The sequence below is a fragment of the Leuciscus leuciscus genome (genome assembly GCF_965113295.1).
Source record: "Leuciscus leuciscus genome assembly, chromosome: 12".
Lineage (NCBI taxonomy): Eukaryota > Metazoa > Chordata > Actinopteri > Cypriniformes > Leuciscidae > Leuciscus > Leuciscus leuciscus.
The window spans coordinates 28,725,255-28,738,112 of NC_138736.1; the positions used below are offsets into that span (position 1 = coordinate 28,725,255).

The 12,858-nt window shown below is 38.1% G+C and overlaps 1 protein-coding gene across 1 annotated transcript in view; it reads left to right on the plus strand.

Annotated features, from left to right (window-relative positions):
* The window catches only part of LOC309510555 (fibrocystin-L-like), a 58,508-nt gene that overhangs the window by 15,481 nt on the left and 30,169 nt on the right, over positions 1–12,858 (plus strand). The window contains exons 31-40 of the mRNA XM_082185391.1: positions 272–404; positions 2,326–2,518; positions 2,675–2,817; positions 2,991–3,095; positions 4,280–4,468; positions 5,445–5,615; positions 5,755–5,966; positions 8,486–9,461; positions 11,600–11,848; positions 12,584–12,737. Coding sequence (XP_082041517.1) covers positions 272–404; positions 2,326–2,518; positions 2,675–2,817; positions 2,991–3,095; positions 4,280–4,468; positions 5,445–5,615; positions 5,755–5,966; positions 8,486–9,461; positions 11,600–11,848; positions 12,584–12,737 — 2,525 coding nt within the window. The remainder of the gene's footprint in view (positions 1–271; positions 405–2,325; positions 2,519–2,674; positions 2,818–2,990; positions 3,096–4,279; positions 4,469–5,444; positions 5,616–5,754; positions 5,967–8,485; positions 9,462–11,599; positions 11,849–12,583; positions 12,738–12,858) is intronic.

Consider the following 12,858-nt stretch of genomic DNA (forward strand, 5'->3'; position numbering starts at 1 on the left):
AAGGGGAACAAGACAAACAATAATAGGTTGGTCCTATTGCTTGTTATGTCTTTATTGTTCTGGACCTTGAATGTGTAAATTGCATTTGTTCCCAATGGAGGGATAATGGGTGTGGAACGAAATGCGGGTAAATAATTAATGACAGAATTTTCCATTTTGGGTGAACTAACCCTTTAATGTATCCCCCCTCCCCCCTTAAAAAACGTATATGCTGTACAATATTGAATCCATGAAACCTTTATTCATGAATCTTGTGTATGACATCAATCAGGGGTCAGAAGGTGAACGGACAGTAACACTGACCACAGCAGAGATGACAGCAAGATCAAATGGCTCGTTCACGTACAGCAGCACTCTGACGGCCTTAATCACATCTGTGAGCCCACAATCTACAACAGTATTCGGTAAGATATTTTTTGACCAATTCAGGGCAGATATGTTTAACAGTCCATGTATTCCCTGGGGATTGAACCCATGACCTTAAAACGTTAAAGAAGCTGGGCCCTTTTCATCAGACATTACATCAGACCCAGACCGTGACATTGACAAGTAGCCTGAATTGATTTAGACGTTCAAATATGTTTTTCAATACATATACATCTACAATACATTTTATCAAAATTGGTGCCCTATAGTTGGTCTCATTCTATGTTTGCAAACAGTCAACAACTGATTGTGTTCTGATGCTTTCATGGTGTTTACACCAATTCTGACCCTACCATCTGAATGTTGCAGCATAAATCGAGAATGTTTTTTCAATCTTCTGTTGACCAATTTTGGTGAGCCTGTGCGAGTTGTAGCCTCAGTTTCCTGTTCTTAGCTGAAAGGAGTGTCACCCAGCGTGGTCTTCTGCTGCTGTAGTGTATCTGCTTCAAGGTTCAACATATTGTGCGTTCAAAAAATGCTTCTGCAATCCTCGGTTGTAACAAGTGGTTATTTGAGTTACTGTTGCCTTTCTATCAGCACAAACTAGTCTGGCCATTCTCCTCTGACCTCTGGCATCAACAAGGCATTTTCGCCCACAGAACTGCCGCTCACTGGATATTTTCTCTTTTTCAACCATTCTCTGTAAACCCTAGAGATGGTTTTTTTTTTTTTTTAAATCCCAGTAGATCAGCAGTTTTATAAATACTCTCAGGATCGACTGATTGGTGGATCATTTATGTACCGGTTAAGCCCCGCACATAGACCGACATAACTGCTGAAACCATAGGGTTCACCTTTCCTGTTTTTCACTGTGCCATAAAACTGACGGAAAGCCTGGTTTAGGTCAATATTGGTTATTGTTTTAAAATCAATAGTCAGATCTTTTTCACACCAGGTTTAAAACCAGCGAACAGACCACATAATCTGTTTAACAGTTCCGATTTAATTATGAATTAAATTAATAATATATGTTCAGTTATAGAAAAGAAAGTGCCCAAGATAAACTCCTGATGGTGCATTTTCCACTGAGGAGGAAGTTGAGAGAAGACATGCGCCACAAAATGTTTTTTTTTAGCAATCATTTGTATATCTTTGATTTGAATAGGGCACATCTCTTTGATCAACGAGGACTACGCTGTAAGTTTTACAATGCAATGTGAACCATGTCTTATGTTCCTTTTTTCAAACATATTAACGTTACCCCCAAAATACTTTTTTACTCAGTTTGCGAGTGTCCATTTCGGACCATTTATGTAAGAAGGAAATATTGTGTTGTGATTTTGATCTATCAGCTGCCTTTATTCCAAAAAGCCTGTCTACCCTTTGAACTGCTGATAGCAACAGTAGGCTTCAATTTTTAGATGTACGTGACAGAAACTCTAGAAACTTTCAACATAATTAACCCCTAAACCTAAAATTAATGAAATCCACTGCTTTCATATTCACATTAAACACTGGTTAGTTTCTGTTCTTAGAGAGACATGACAATGAAGGTGAAAGTCATGGGATACAAACAAACAAACATATAGAATCACATTCAAGTGTCAAGTGTTTCTTTCCCACCGCATTGTTCTGATCTGCATTTTCATCTTGGTTACAGCAGTAAACCCCTAATAAGCCTTAAGACAAAGTTCAGCTAACAGTCCTTTCCAGCACAGATAATTCCACTGGCTTTAGCTAATGTCACGCAATCAGAAAAGCCTGTTTGGCTGTAGTGAAGGACAATCAATAGCGTGATGTCTCTTAAAGGACCTGTAAATAACACTGAAATCTGCTCTAAAGACTCACAACAATAAACAATCAATTTTGTATTGAACTTCCTCATTGTCACCATCCCTCACAATCTTACAAGAACAGCGATTAATTTTACCCTGTTTTCATTGATCTTTTTTGATAAAGGGCACAGGATTCTCACCATCTTGGGCACAAATTTTGGGGCGCAGGCTAATGGCAGCTCTGTTTTGATTGGTGAAGCTGGGTGTGAATTGCTGCAGTGGACCAATGAAAACATCACCTGCCTGTTACCCACACTTCCCCCAGCTCTGTACAATGTCCGTGTGAGAGTCGGAAACCAGGGTTACACCTTAACCAGGTCTCATATCACTTACTATACTCCATAACACCAGATTTCAAACTATGTAAATACTATGCTTCAAATGTAGAATGAATTATGAAATTGCATTTACAAAGAAATTTAATCATACGTGAATTTTTTTTAAAGTGATTAAATGTTTTTTTGTGTTTGCAGTGCTGGCCTTAATACCACCATAAAGTATGTTCTAGAGGTCACAAGTTTTTCTCCATCTCTGGGGTCTTTGTATGGCGGAACCACCATCACTATCACCGGCTCTGGGTTCAGCCCTGTCACAGCAGACAATAATGTCACTCTAGGTAAGACAAGACTATGGACAAAAGTATATATCAACATTCTTTAAAATATTCCCCATGTTTAAAACTACAGTGAAAATACTTTGATTTACTCTCTGATCTTTAACAGTGTATTACTGAAACCAATCGTTTCCAGATCATTTAGTACTGTAGTCACAGTTGTGTGTTTCATACAGGGGACACACAATGCCGAGTGACAGCCGTTTCAGATCATCAGCTTGAGTGTGTGACCCAGTCTAGAGATAAAACACACACCGTGACGAACCAAGGTTTCCACCCCGGTAATATCTCTTTACTTTTATCTCTTTTTCTGTCACACACATTACCTGAATATATCAGAGACAGTGAAACAATGGCTGTCAGCACAATGACACAGACTTATCAAATACACTAGAGCTGCCAGCAAAAAAAAACATGATATTCCATAGCACTGATTGAGCAGAAGAATTTACACTTTTCTTTAGCTTGTTATGATCCATGAAAATCTTGACATTGTTAAAGAATAGCATACATTTTTTTCAATAGCATTGTATGCTAGTGAGTGTTCACTTAAATGACGTTTCTGCTCTGTTCATCAAAATATTTTTCATTAAAAAAAAATATATTCCAGTTTTCCTTCACAATCAGTGCAGAACATATTAAAATGTACACGGATTCTGATATTTAAATTCATAGTTCCTGAAGTCATGAAACCTCTGCAATATCGGGGTTTTTTTTTTTTAATACCAGACCTGGATAAGTCATTATATTGTCAGAAATAAAAAAGTAAAGAAAAAATGGTAACACTTTAAAATAAGTTCACATTTGTTAACATTAGTTAATGTATTTGAGTAATAATAAAAATAACAATAAATAATAAATAATAACAATAAAGGATTTATTAATATTGTTCTTAGTTCATGTTAGTTCACAGTGCATTGTTAACAGATACAACTTTTGATTTAAAAATTTACTAGTATAGCAAATATCGAAATTAGCATTAATAAATGATGTAGTACTGTTTATTTTTCATGTTAATGTACAGTTAAATAATATTAACAAATGAGATCTTATTTTAAAGTGAAAAAAAAAGCAACAAAAATTATGGAAATTAATAAAGTTTTAAAATGTAATGGAGAAATGCTGGAAATCAAAAAGTAATGTAATGGAAATAAAATATTATAAAATATTAAAATGTCATGAAAAACTTGAACAAAGAAATGAACAAAATCTTAAAGTAATGGTAATGAAAAAGTAAATGTAAATGGTCCTGAACAAACTATTAAATATATGTTCCTAAATATGTGTTCTAATTATAAAGTATTTATTTAGATATAAATGACTTGTTTTAGGTGTAAACTATAAATTGATTTATCTAGTCTGGAAAATGTCCCTCTATATTGTATATTGTCATAAAATATTCTTGTGTGACTACATGTGCTTGTTTGCCCACTTGCACACAGTTAATAACATCATATGTGTTCAGTGTACGGTCAGGGTTACGCCTGGAGTCCCTCTGCGATAATAGCTTCAGTGGGGGACACAGTGGTTTGGCGTTGGGACGCACCAGCTTTTGTGCCCGGTCTGAGCTACAGGGTCTTCAGTGTGTCCAGTCCCAGCAGCACAGACTATGATGGCATTGCTTTCAGCAGTGGAGACACAGGAACTGCCAAAGGTACAAAAACTACTATCTTACAACCTGTGTTAAACCTGCTCATTCTAATTTACATTAAGCAGACAAACAACTACACAAACTGTTTATGAGAACAACATTTTCCTGCACACTATTTTGAAAACCAGTCCTCACTTAAAATTGTACATTTTCTAGTCTCATTCTTATAAAGAAACTCTATGTAACTAGAGGAATCAAAAAACACAAACCATGAATATTATGTAAATAATTAGATGGTGTTCATTGAAAGTTTTTTTTATTCGCCTAAGGATTGTTATTTTTTGTTATTTTTGTTTATTTTATTTATCAGTCTAAAGTTGTTTTTCCTAAACACAAATTAGTTGCCTGAAGGCACTATCCTATTTTCTGTATAGTTACTTTGGAATAATTTGTATGGTGAAAGTATATATACTAATACATTTGAATTGAATTAATAATTTGCTATTCTACACAGGAAAGATTAACAGTCTGGGAGATAGTATTTTGAATACATAACTTCTAACTTTTTAACCTGTTACTTACTTTTACTTTTTAATGCCTGCCAGCTTGAAAGTTTTATTTATTTATTTTTGGGTCACATATAGTACAATAAATTGACTCTGAAACAGTGTAAGTGGCTTTTGATTGTCCTGATCTTTGTGACATTAGAGACTGGTCCTCGGGGAAATGTGATTAAATACCCCTGATCCAGACAAGCATTTGGTTTGTGAGAGTGTCAGATTTCATGAAGAGTAAACCCAAGGTGTCTGCTTTCTAATTAACTATACAACATAATTACACAGCAGTCATTGAGCAGAAAACACTGTATGTTGCTATATTGCTAGACAAACATAACAAATGCTTTTGCTAGACAAACACAACAAATGCCTTTTAAATGTAAGTTGTTATTCCTGTAAAGGACAATGAAAGCTGGAAGTGTGACGCTAGTTTGATTGAGGAGGAACAAAATCTGATCTTGTTGTGTCTGTTTTATTATTAGGGTTTTTCGCCTATCGTTTCACATCTCCTGGAGTTTACTACTACAGCAGCGGTTACATTGACTCTGGCAACCAGAAGACGCTGCAGGGAGTGGTGACTGTTATGCCTCTGGAGAAAAGCACTGTTGGGCCTCAGGTGTTTGTGACAGGAATACAGGCCTCTATGAATTTAGGTACAATGACAACCTATATTCATAAGTAATTTAACTCAAAATTATATTTTAAAAATTTTAAATTTCAGCATAAGCTATAGTTTTTGGGTAAGGAATTGGAAAGTAAAATCATCCTAATTGTCATTTGTGTCCTCCCCAGTTTCAGGACAAATGAACTCATCTGAGTGTATGGCCACGTTGGACTGTTTTCAAGATCAGCTGGAATTGAATGATACCTCAGACGGTCACTACTTCAGTTTTACTTCTTGTGCCAGCCCCACTGTGTACCACATTACGCCTGACCATGGTACCACACATGACATCATCAACATCAATGGATCTGGCTTTAGCAACATTACCTGTGCAAATGAGGTGAGTTTCAGTGGTCAGCTATGGCATTAAAGGTGCTGAAATGTTTGTTTTTTTGGAATGTCCCAAACACCTGACAGATGTCACTGAAATATAATGCAAAAAAAAGAACAATTTTATCAAAATTTATTAAAGATACATCAATTACTTAAGGCTACAAATTTAAATGTATATAATTCATCTATTTATAACAGTTGGGGAAAAACTAAGCAAAATTTACTCATCCTCAAATTAAAAAAATCACTAATTTTACCCATTTTTTTATTTTATTCTCCAACTAATCAAAATCTTGACACTTTTTAATTTTATTTCTCTAACAAAATAATATTGATTCAGATATGCTTTAAATTAAATTTAAATATTTTTCTATATTCTTCATTTTATGTATCTTTCTAACTAAAATAATAATTTAAAAACTTTAATAAAGTTTTTGAGTGTGATCACCCCATATTATCATAAATTAATTAAATGGTTATTTTCAAATAGCTAAATGAAATTTACTTGAGAAGCAACAGTGCGTACGATTTTAAGGCTTGTTTTCAGAGAATGTATCTTTAATAAGGCTATGTTTTTTCACTACAAGTAAAACACAAGTGGAAAAATCTGCTAGACAAAGGACTTAAATAAAAAGTCTCAGGTTATTACTGTAACCCTGGTTCCGGGAGAACAGGGAACGAGACAATGCGTCCTGAGACACTATTGGGGAACACCTCAGCGTGACTGATGTCTGAAGCACATTTAATCACGGCAATTGTTTTGGCCGACGACAGCCTATGATGTCACTACTAGCGTGACCAGGAAGTATATAAGGGGCCTAGAGAACATGTCATCCACTTCTTCGTCTGAAAGTGCTGTACAGCAGGGGTTCTCAATCCTAGTCCTCGAGGGCCACTTTCCTGCAGAGTTTAGCTCCAACCTTGATCATGCTGAGGGGAGTGCATGCCAAAAAATGCTGTGACAAAGTACCAGTAATGGATGTTTCAACTGAAGTGCCAGAGCCACTCCCCCTTTTGGTCACACACTAGGCTGTCAGTGACAGTACTCCCTACGGCCACTGCCTGTGTTGTAAACTCCAAAGTACCTTTGCAGGGTAAACAGAAGGACTTGCTCAGGCCTGGAACCAAAATCTTCACTCTCTGTTTGTGGAAAGGTTCCTTTAAGGGAATATGGCCCTGGCCAGTCACTGTTTGGGGACATACGTCAACCCCCAGAGCCACCAGAGAGGCTAGCTAGCCAACAACCTGTCTGTTTCTTTTAAACAGATTCTCACTATAAGGAGACACAATAAGCATCCTTGGGAGCACAACTCACCATACCGACCCTTGCAACAGAGGGGGGTTACAATGCTCATCCCCAAAGGGGTTTCCCAGTATCTACAGCAAGAAAGTCCTTCACCTTAACTAATGCTGAGAGTGTCTGTGCTGGATAACTTCCCTCAGATGCTGCTGCTTCTTTCTAGCATCACGCCTCCTTCGTAACCTATTCCCCGCAGGAGGAGGGGCATGAGAGATGACGCTAACCCTCTGGCCCTTTCTGCGGTCCTCAAACCGAGACAGGCAGGAACCCCCTAAATTTGAATGCGGTCAAGCACGCCTTCGCCTCTCTGAACTTTCAACCACTGTCTCAACGGAGGTGCTAAAAAAAAGTTCAGAGGGTGAAACTGGCGCATTGAGGAGGTGGCCTTATGGGGCTTTGGAGGCAGGGCCAGAGCCTTCAGAGTCGATGCTACCCCAACCGCGAGATAGTTTGCAAACGTCTCGTCGATGGGGGGCATCGACACGTACCCATGCCCACGCATACCCTCGACATTCGCATGCTGATATCGATGGATGCGGGCCGAGTACGGATTCTTCCATGCCTTCTCGATCTCAGAATGGATATCAGGAAGGAATGGAAGGCTCATGGGAGCTGGGGGGTTATGGTCGGAAAAAAAACACTCATTGAGTCAGCCGCGAGCATTTCGTTCCCTCACACCATGGGAGCCATAGCAGCTGGAGTCTGGCTGAAGCGCGTTCCATTATCCCCAGCGGCTCAGCATTTGCAGGGCAGGGAGGCCGAGAGGGCTCAGGTGACTCATCTTCCTCACCCTCTGCAGCCATCTCCTGCTCTTCCTGGCTTGTTCTCAGGACGCAGTGCAAGTTCCCTTGTGAAAGGGAACATATTCAAAGTACAGTCTTTGAAAACAAATCTTAATATTATGAAGTATTTATTGTCAACTTAATTCATTTTGTTTTAAGGATGTTTAGATATTGTTTCTGGAAAAACAAATGAAAAACATAGATATATATTTTTTTTTAAACTTTGGAAAATTAATGAACAGAAGTTCATCAGAGATGGGCTCATCTTGAGTTACCCAATGATCTGTTTCTGTTTGCCAAAAAAATAAAAGGGAAAAAAGCAACAAACATCCATTATATACAGTTTATCATTGAATGAAATATTATTGCAATATTCACTGTAAATTCACTCACTTTTGGGAAGCATAGTGAAAAGGAATGTCCTTATTTTTTTGGCAACCAAAGGTCAAAGTTGGAGATCGTCCATGTAGCGTTATCAACAGCACCTCCACTGAGATTAACTGCCAACTCAGTCCTGACAGTGGAGTACCAGTGGGAATCCCTTTACCCGTAAGTGTCAGAATCAACAACCTTGGCACCGCCATCCTGTATATGCCGAAAGAGTATGACCGCAGATTTGTAGTTCTACCCGTGGTCGATTCTGTCTTTCCCTTGGTGGGCAGCACCACAGGCTATACTCGTCTCTTCATCTCTGGTTCTGGGTTCTCGAACGGTCCAGTTACAGTAGCAAACATTCCATGCAACGTGGTTTTCATGAACTACTCCCAAGTGGTGTGCGATACCTCACCGTCTGCGGCTCGCAGGGGAAACGTTGCAGTTTTCGTCAACTCCATCTCTTCCTCATGCAGTTTTGATTGCATGTTTGAATATTCCGACTCCATCACACCGTACGTCTCCACGGTGTTCCCTAACTCGGTTAGTGGAAACGCCACCACCGTTGAGGTCACTGGCAGTGGATTTGGGGACAACTCTGCTGATCTAATTGTATCTGCGGCCAACATCCTTCTGGAAGTCACGGAAGTCACTGATAACAACATCACTGTTTTAGTTGGTGCCCTTCCCGCTGGCACGCATGTCCTACAGGTGGTGGTCATGAGAAAAGGTCTTGCCACTGGAGAAGCCACCCTGACCAGCATAGCACAAGCCAGCGTCAACCCAACATCAGGCAGCATTGCTGGAGGAACTCCACTCTTGATCACAGGAAATGGCTTTGTGGCAGGAAATACAACCGTGAAGCTCGCTAACTCCCCCTGCAGGATTTTAGATGTGACTCCAGACACAGTGAGGTGCATGACACCTCCTCATGCAGAGGGACAGGTGCAGGTGAACATTAAGGTGTTTGATGTTGTGTATCCACCTCAACGTTTCAACTACTCTAGGGGACAAACTCCAAACATCACCTCCATCAGTCCTATAACAGGTACGAACAAGCATTACATTAGAAAAGAATATAATTAGTGGCATTTACTATGGAGTGCTGCAGAGATTACATATTTTTGTAGGCCAATCCAAAAGTTATCATCACCCTTGTTCACTCGACAAAAAACAAATAGGATTTTTCCATTGGCTTTTGGATTATTGCATACATATGTCCAACAAAAGTTTGGATTCTTAGTCGTTTTGTTCATTATGATAATTTCACAAATGAACAACTTGCCAGAGGTAAAAAGCTAAATATAGGCTATAAATGGCAGCGTGACTTCAATGTCACCACCATTAAGCTTCAGAATTTTCGTTTGGGTCTTTATTTAAATAAAAAAAAACATTTTCGATGAGTTTACCTGTTCGGCGTGATAATGTCTCAGACAACATTCAATTCAATTCAATTCAAATTTATAGCGCTTTTCACATATTGTCTCAAAGCAGCTTTACAGAAAGTGCATTTCAGAAATGTACATAGAAAAATACAGTTAGTTAATCATGTATTAATTTAGGGCATAACATATCGCCGGCGTCGAGTCGTCTCTTCACAGGCGTGGAGTCGTCTTCTCACAGGCGTGGAGTCGTCTCCTCACAGGCGTGGAGTCGTCTCCTCACATGCGTCGACTAGCGTCCCAAGATAACGACAGAAAAGCAGATGGGAAATAATTAGCGTAGCTGCTGTTCATAATATTAATGCATTCAATCTGATTCAACTGTAGTATAAAAGGTAAGTATTATGTGAATGCTTGGCTAAAGAGATGCGTCTTTAATCTAGTTTTAAACTGGGACAGCGAATCTGAGCCTCGAACAATATCAGGAAGGCCATTCCAGAGTTTAGGAGCTAAATGTGAAAACGCCCTCCCTCCTTTAGTGGTCTTAGATATCCTAGGAATGACCAGAAGCCTCGAATTTAGTGATCTTAAAGAGCGCGATGGATTGTAGGGCGATATAAGTTCCGTTAAATACCCAGGAGCTAAACCATTTAGGGATTTATAGGTCATTAGTAATACTTTGTAATTGATACGGAACTTAATAGGTAACCAGTGTAGAGATGATAGAATTGGTGTTATATGATCATATTTTCTTGACCTAGTAAGAACTCTAGCAGCTGCATTTTGGACTAACTGTAGCTTGTTTATTGAGGATGCAGGACAACCAGCTAATAAAGCATTACAGTAATCTAGTCTCGAGGTCATGAATGCATGAACTAACTTTTCTGCATCAGAGACAGATAGCATATTACGTAGCTTAGCAATGTTTCTAAGGTGGAAAAAGGCTGTTCTTGTAACATATGAAATATGATTTTCGAAAGACAAGTTGTGATCTAGTATAACTCCCAGGTCTTTTACTGTAGTGGATAAAGTAACAGGACATCCTTCTAAATTGAAGTTGTATTGAAAGAGGTTTTGTGGGCAGTTTTTTAGACCCATAAGTAATACCTCCGTTTTATCTGAATTTAATAGCAGAAAATTACACGTCATCCAGTATTTTATATCTTTAACACACTCTGTCAATTTAGATAATTTATTGTTTTCATCTGGTCGTGATGAAATATATAATTGAGTGTCATCAGCATAACAGTGGAAATTAATTCCATGTTTTGTAGTCAATCTAAGAGTATTTTGTGATCTATAGTGTCGAACGCAGCGCTAAGATCGAGTAAAACTAGTATTGAGATACAGCCTTGGTCAGAAGCTAGAAGTAAATCATTTGTAATTTTAACGAGCGCAGTTTCTGTGCTATGATGCGGTCTGAATCCTGACTGAAATTTTTCATAGAAAAATGAAAAATGAAAGCTAAAAACATCTGTAGTCCCATTTAGCTATTTGTTAGCAATAGAATTCATCAAGACAAGTAAAAGCTTTTAAAAAAATTATAAGAGTTATGTATTTTATGTCGTAGAATAAAACATAAAAATATCCTGAGATTGTGTTAACCACAGACCCTATTTTAAGCATTCGAAAAACTAATTAAAAAAAACATTGTCTTCAGGATGATGGGACCCGAAGTGCTAAAAAATGAACTCATTTCCAAGTTCTGGCCTCAAAATATACGTTATCTCTGCAACACTCTATTGAACTATTGAATATCACAACACTTCATAGTAATACTACAAACATAATTCCTTCCTCGCAGGTTCGGGTGGAACAGAGATCACTGTCTCTGGTTCTGGCTTTGGCACAGATGTAGCACTCGTCTCCTTCAAGATCGGCGGTGTGGCTTGTAACGTGACATCCATCACAGATATGCAGTTGCTGTGCACTGTTGGAGAACACGCAGGAGGAACTTTCCCAGTCATTTTTCACCATCAGGTCAAAGGTCATGCCTTGACCCAATCTGTCTTCACCTATGAGCTGCTGCTGACAGGGGTCACACCGAATGAGGGTAATCAAAAACTTTCTCTAGGGTAAAAGATTTGTCAATATGGACAGAATATAGCAAAACTGACTGGCAAATTTTCAAACCTTGTGTAAAATTTCAGCAGACTTAGAAGGAAATGTGCCTAGTTACATGGAAATAAGCGACTTTTGTCATTCTATAGAATATAGATATTAAAAATAATTATAAAAAATATTAAAAATAAGATATTATAAAATAATCTTACTGATTCCAAACTTTTAAATTGTATTTTGAATGTATGGTACTCCAAAACAAAAGAACAAGGAAAAACACTTAATATACTTGTTGTTCATGTTAGTCAAACTAAACACTTCTTGGCCACATTTATCTGTAACATTTATCCACCAACTTGGACAGGTTGTGTGATGTCCTCATCATGGAAAAACAAAACATGAACTTTCAGATGATTATAAATTGTATTTTGTGCAGTGAATTATTTGCTGCCAAGAGTATCAATCCAGTCAATCAAAATTCAAAAGATGATTAGAAACAAAAATAGTTGTTAACGCTAATAATTTTGCAAACTGTCGGGCCCATGAAGTTTGTGGTAATTTTAGGGACACTTTTGTTATGTCCAATAAAAACTCTGGGTCCTGAAGCTGGATACCTTTACATAGTTGCTGTCATATTCACACAAAGTACACAAAGTAACTACACAAGTACACAAAGACTACAAAGTAATAAGACACTACATGATGCCTTTGCTCTGCCTTGCTGTAGGAAGTTACGCCGGAGGAGCTGTTGTTGCCATTCAAGGCTCTGGATTTGACCCAAACATCACAAGAGTCCTTATCTGTAACAGAGAGTGTAACGTGCACCTGCAGAACTCCACATCTACCCAGCTGAACTGCGAGGTCCCACCCAAAAATGGCATGTATTAGTTTAAAAGCATTGTGAATGTGTCTAGAAATGTTCAGTTAGCAAAGCTTAATCCATCAAAGCAATTATATCTATGTCTGAACTCCCAGTCCAAAGATTTTTCACAAAAGCAAAAC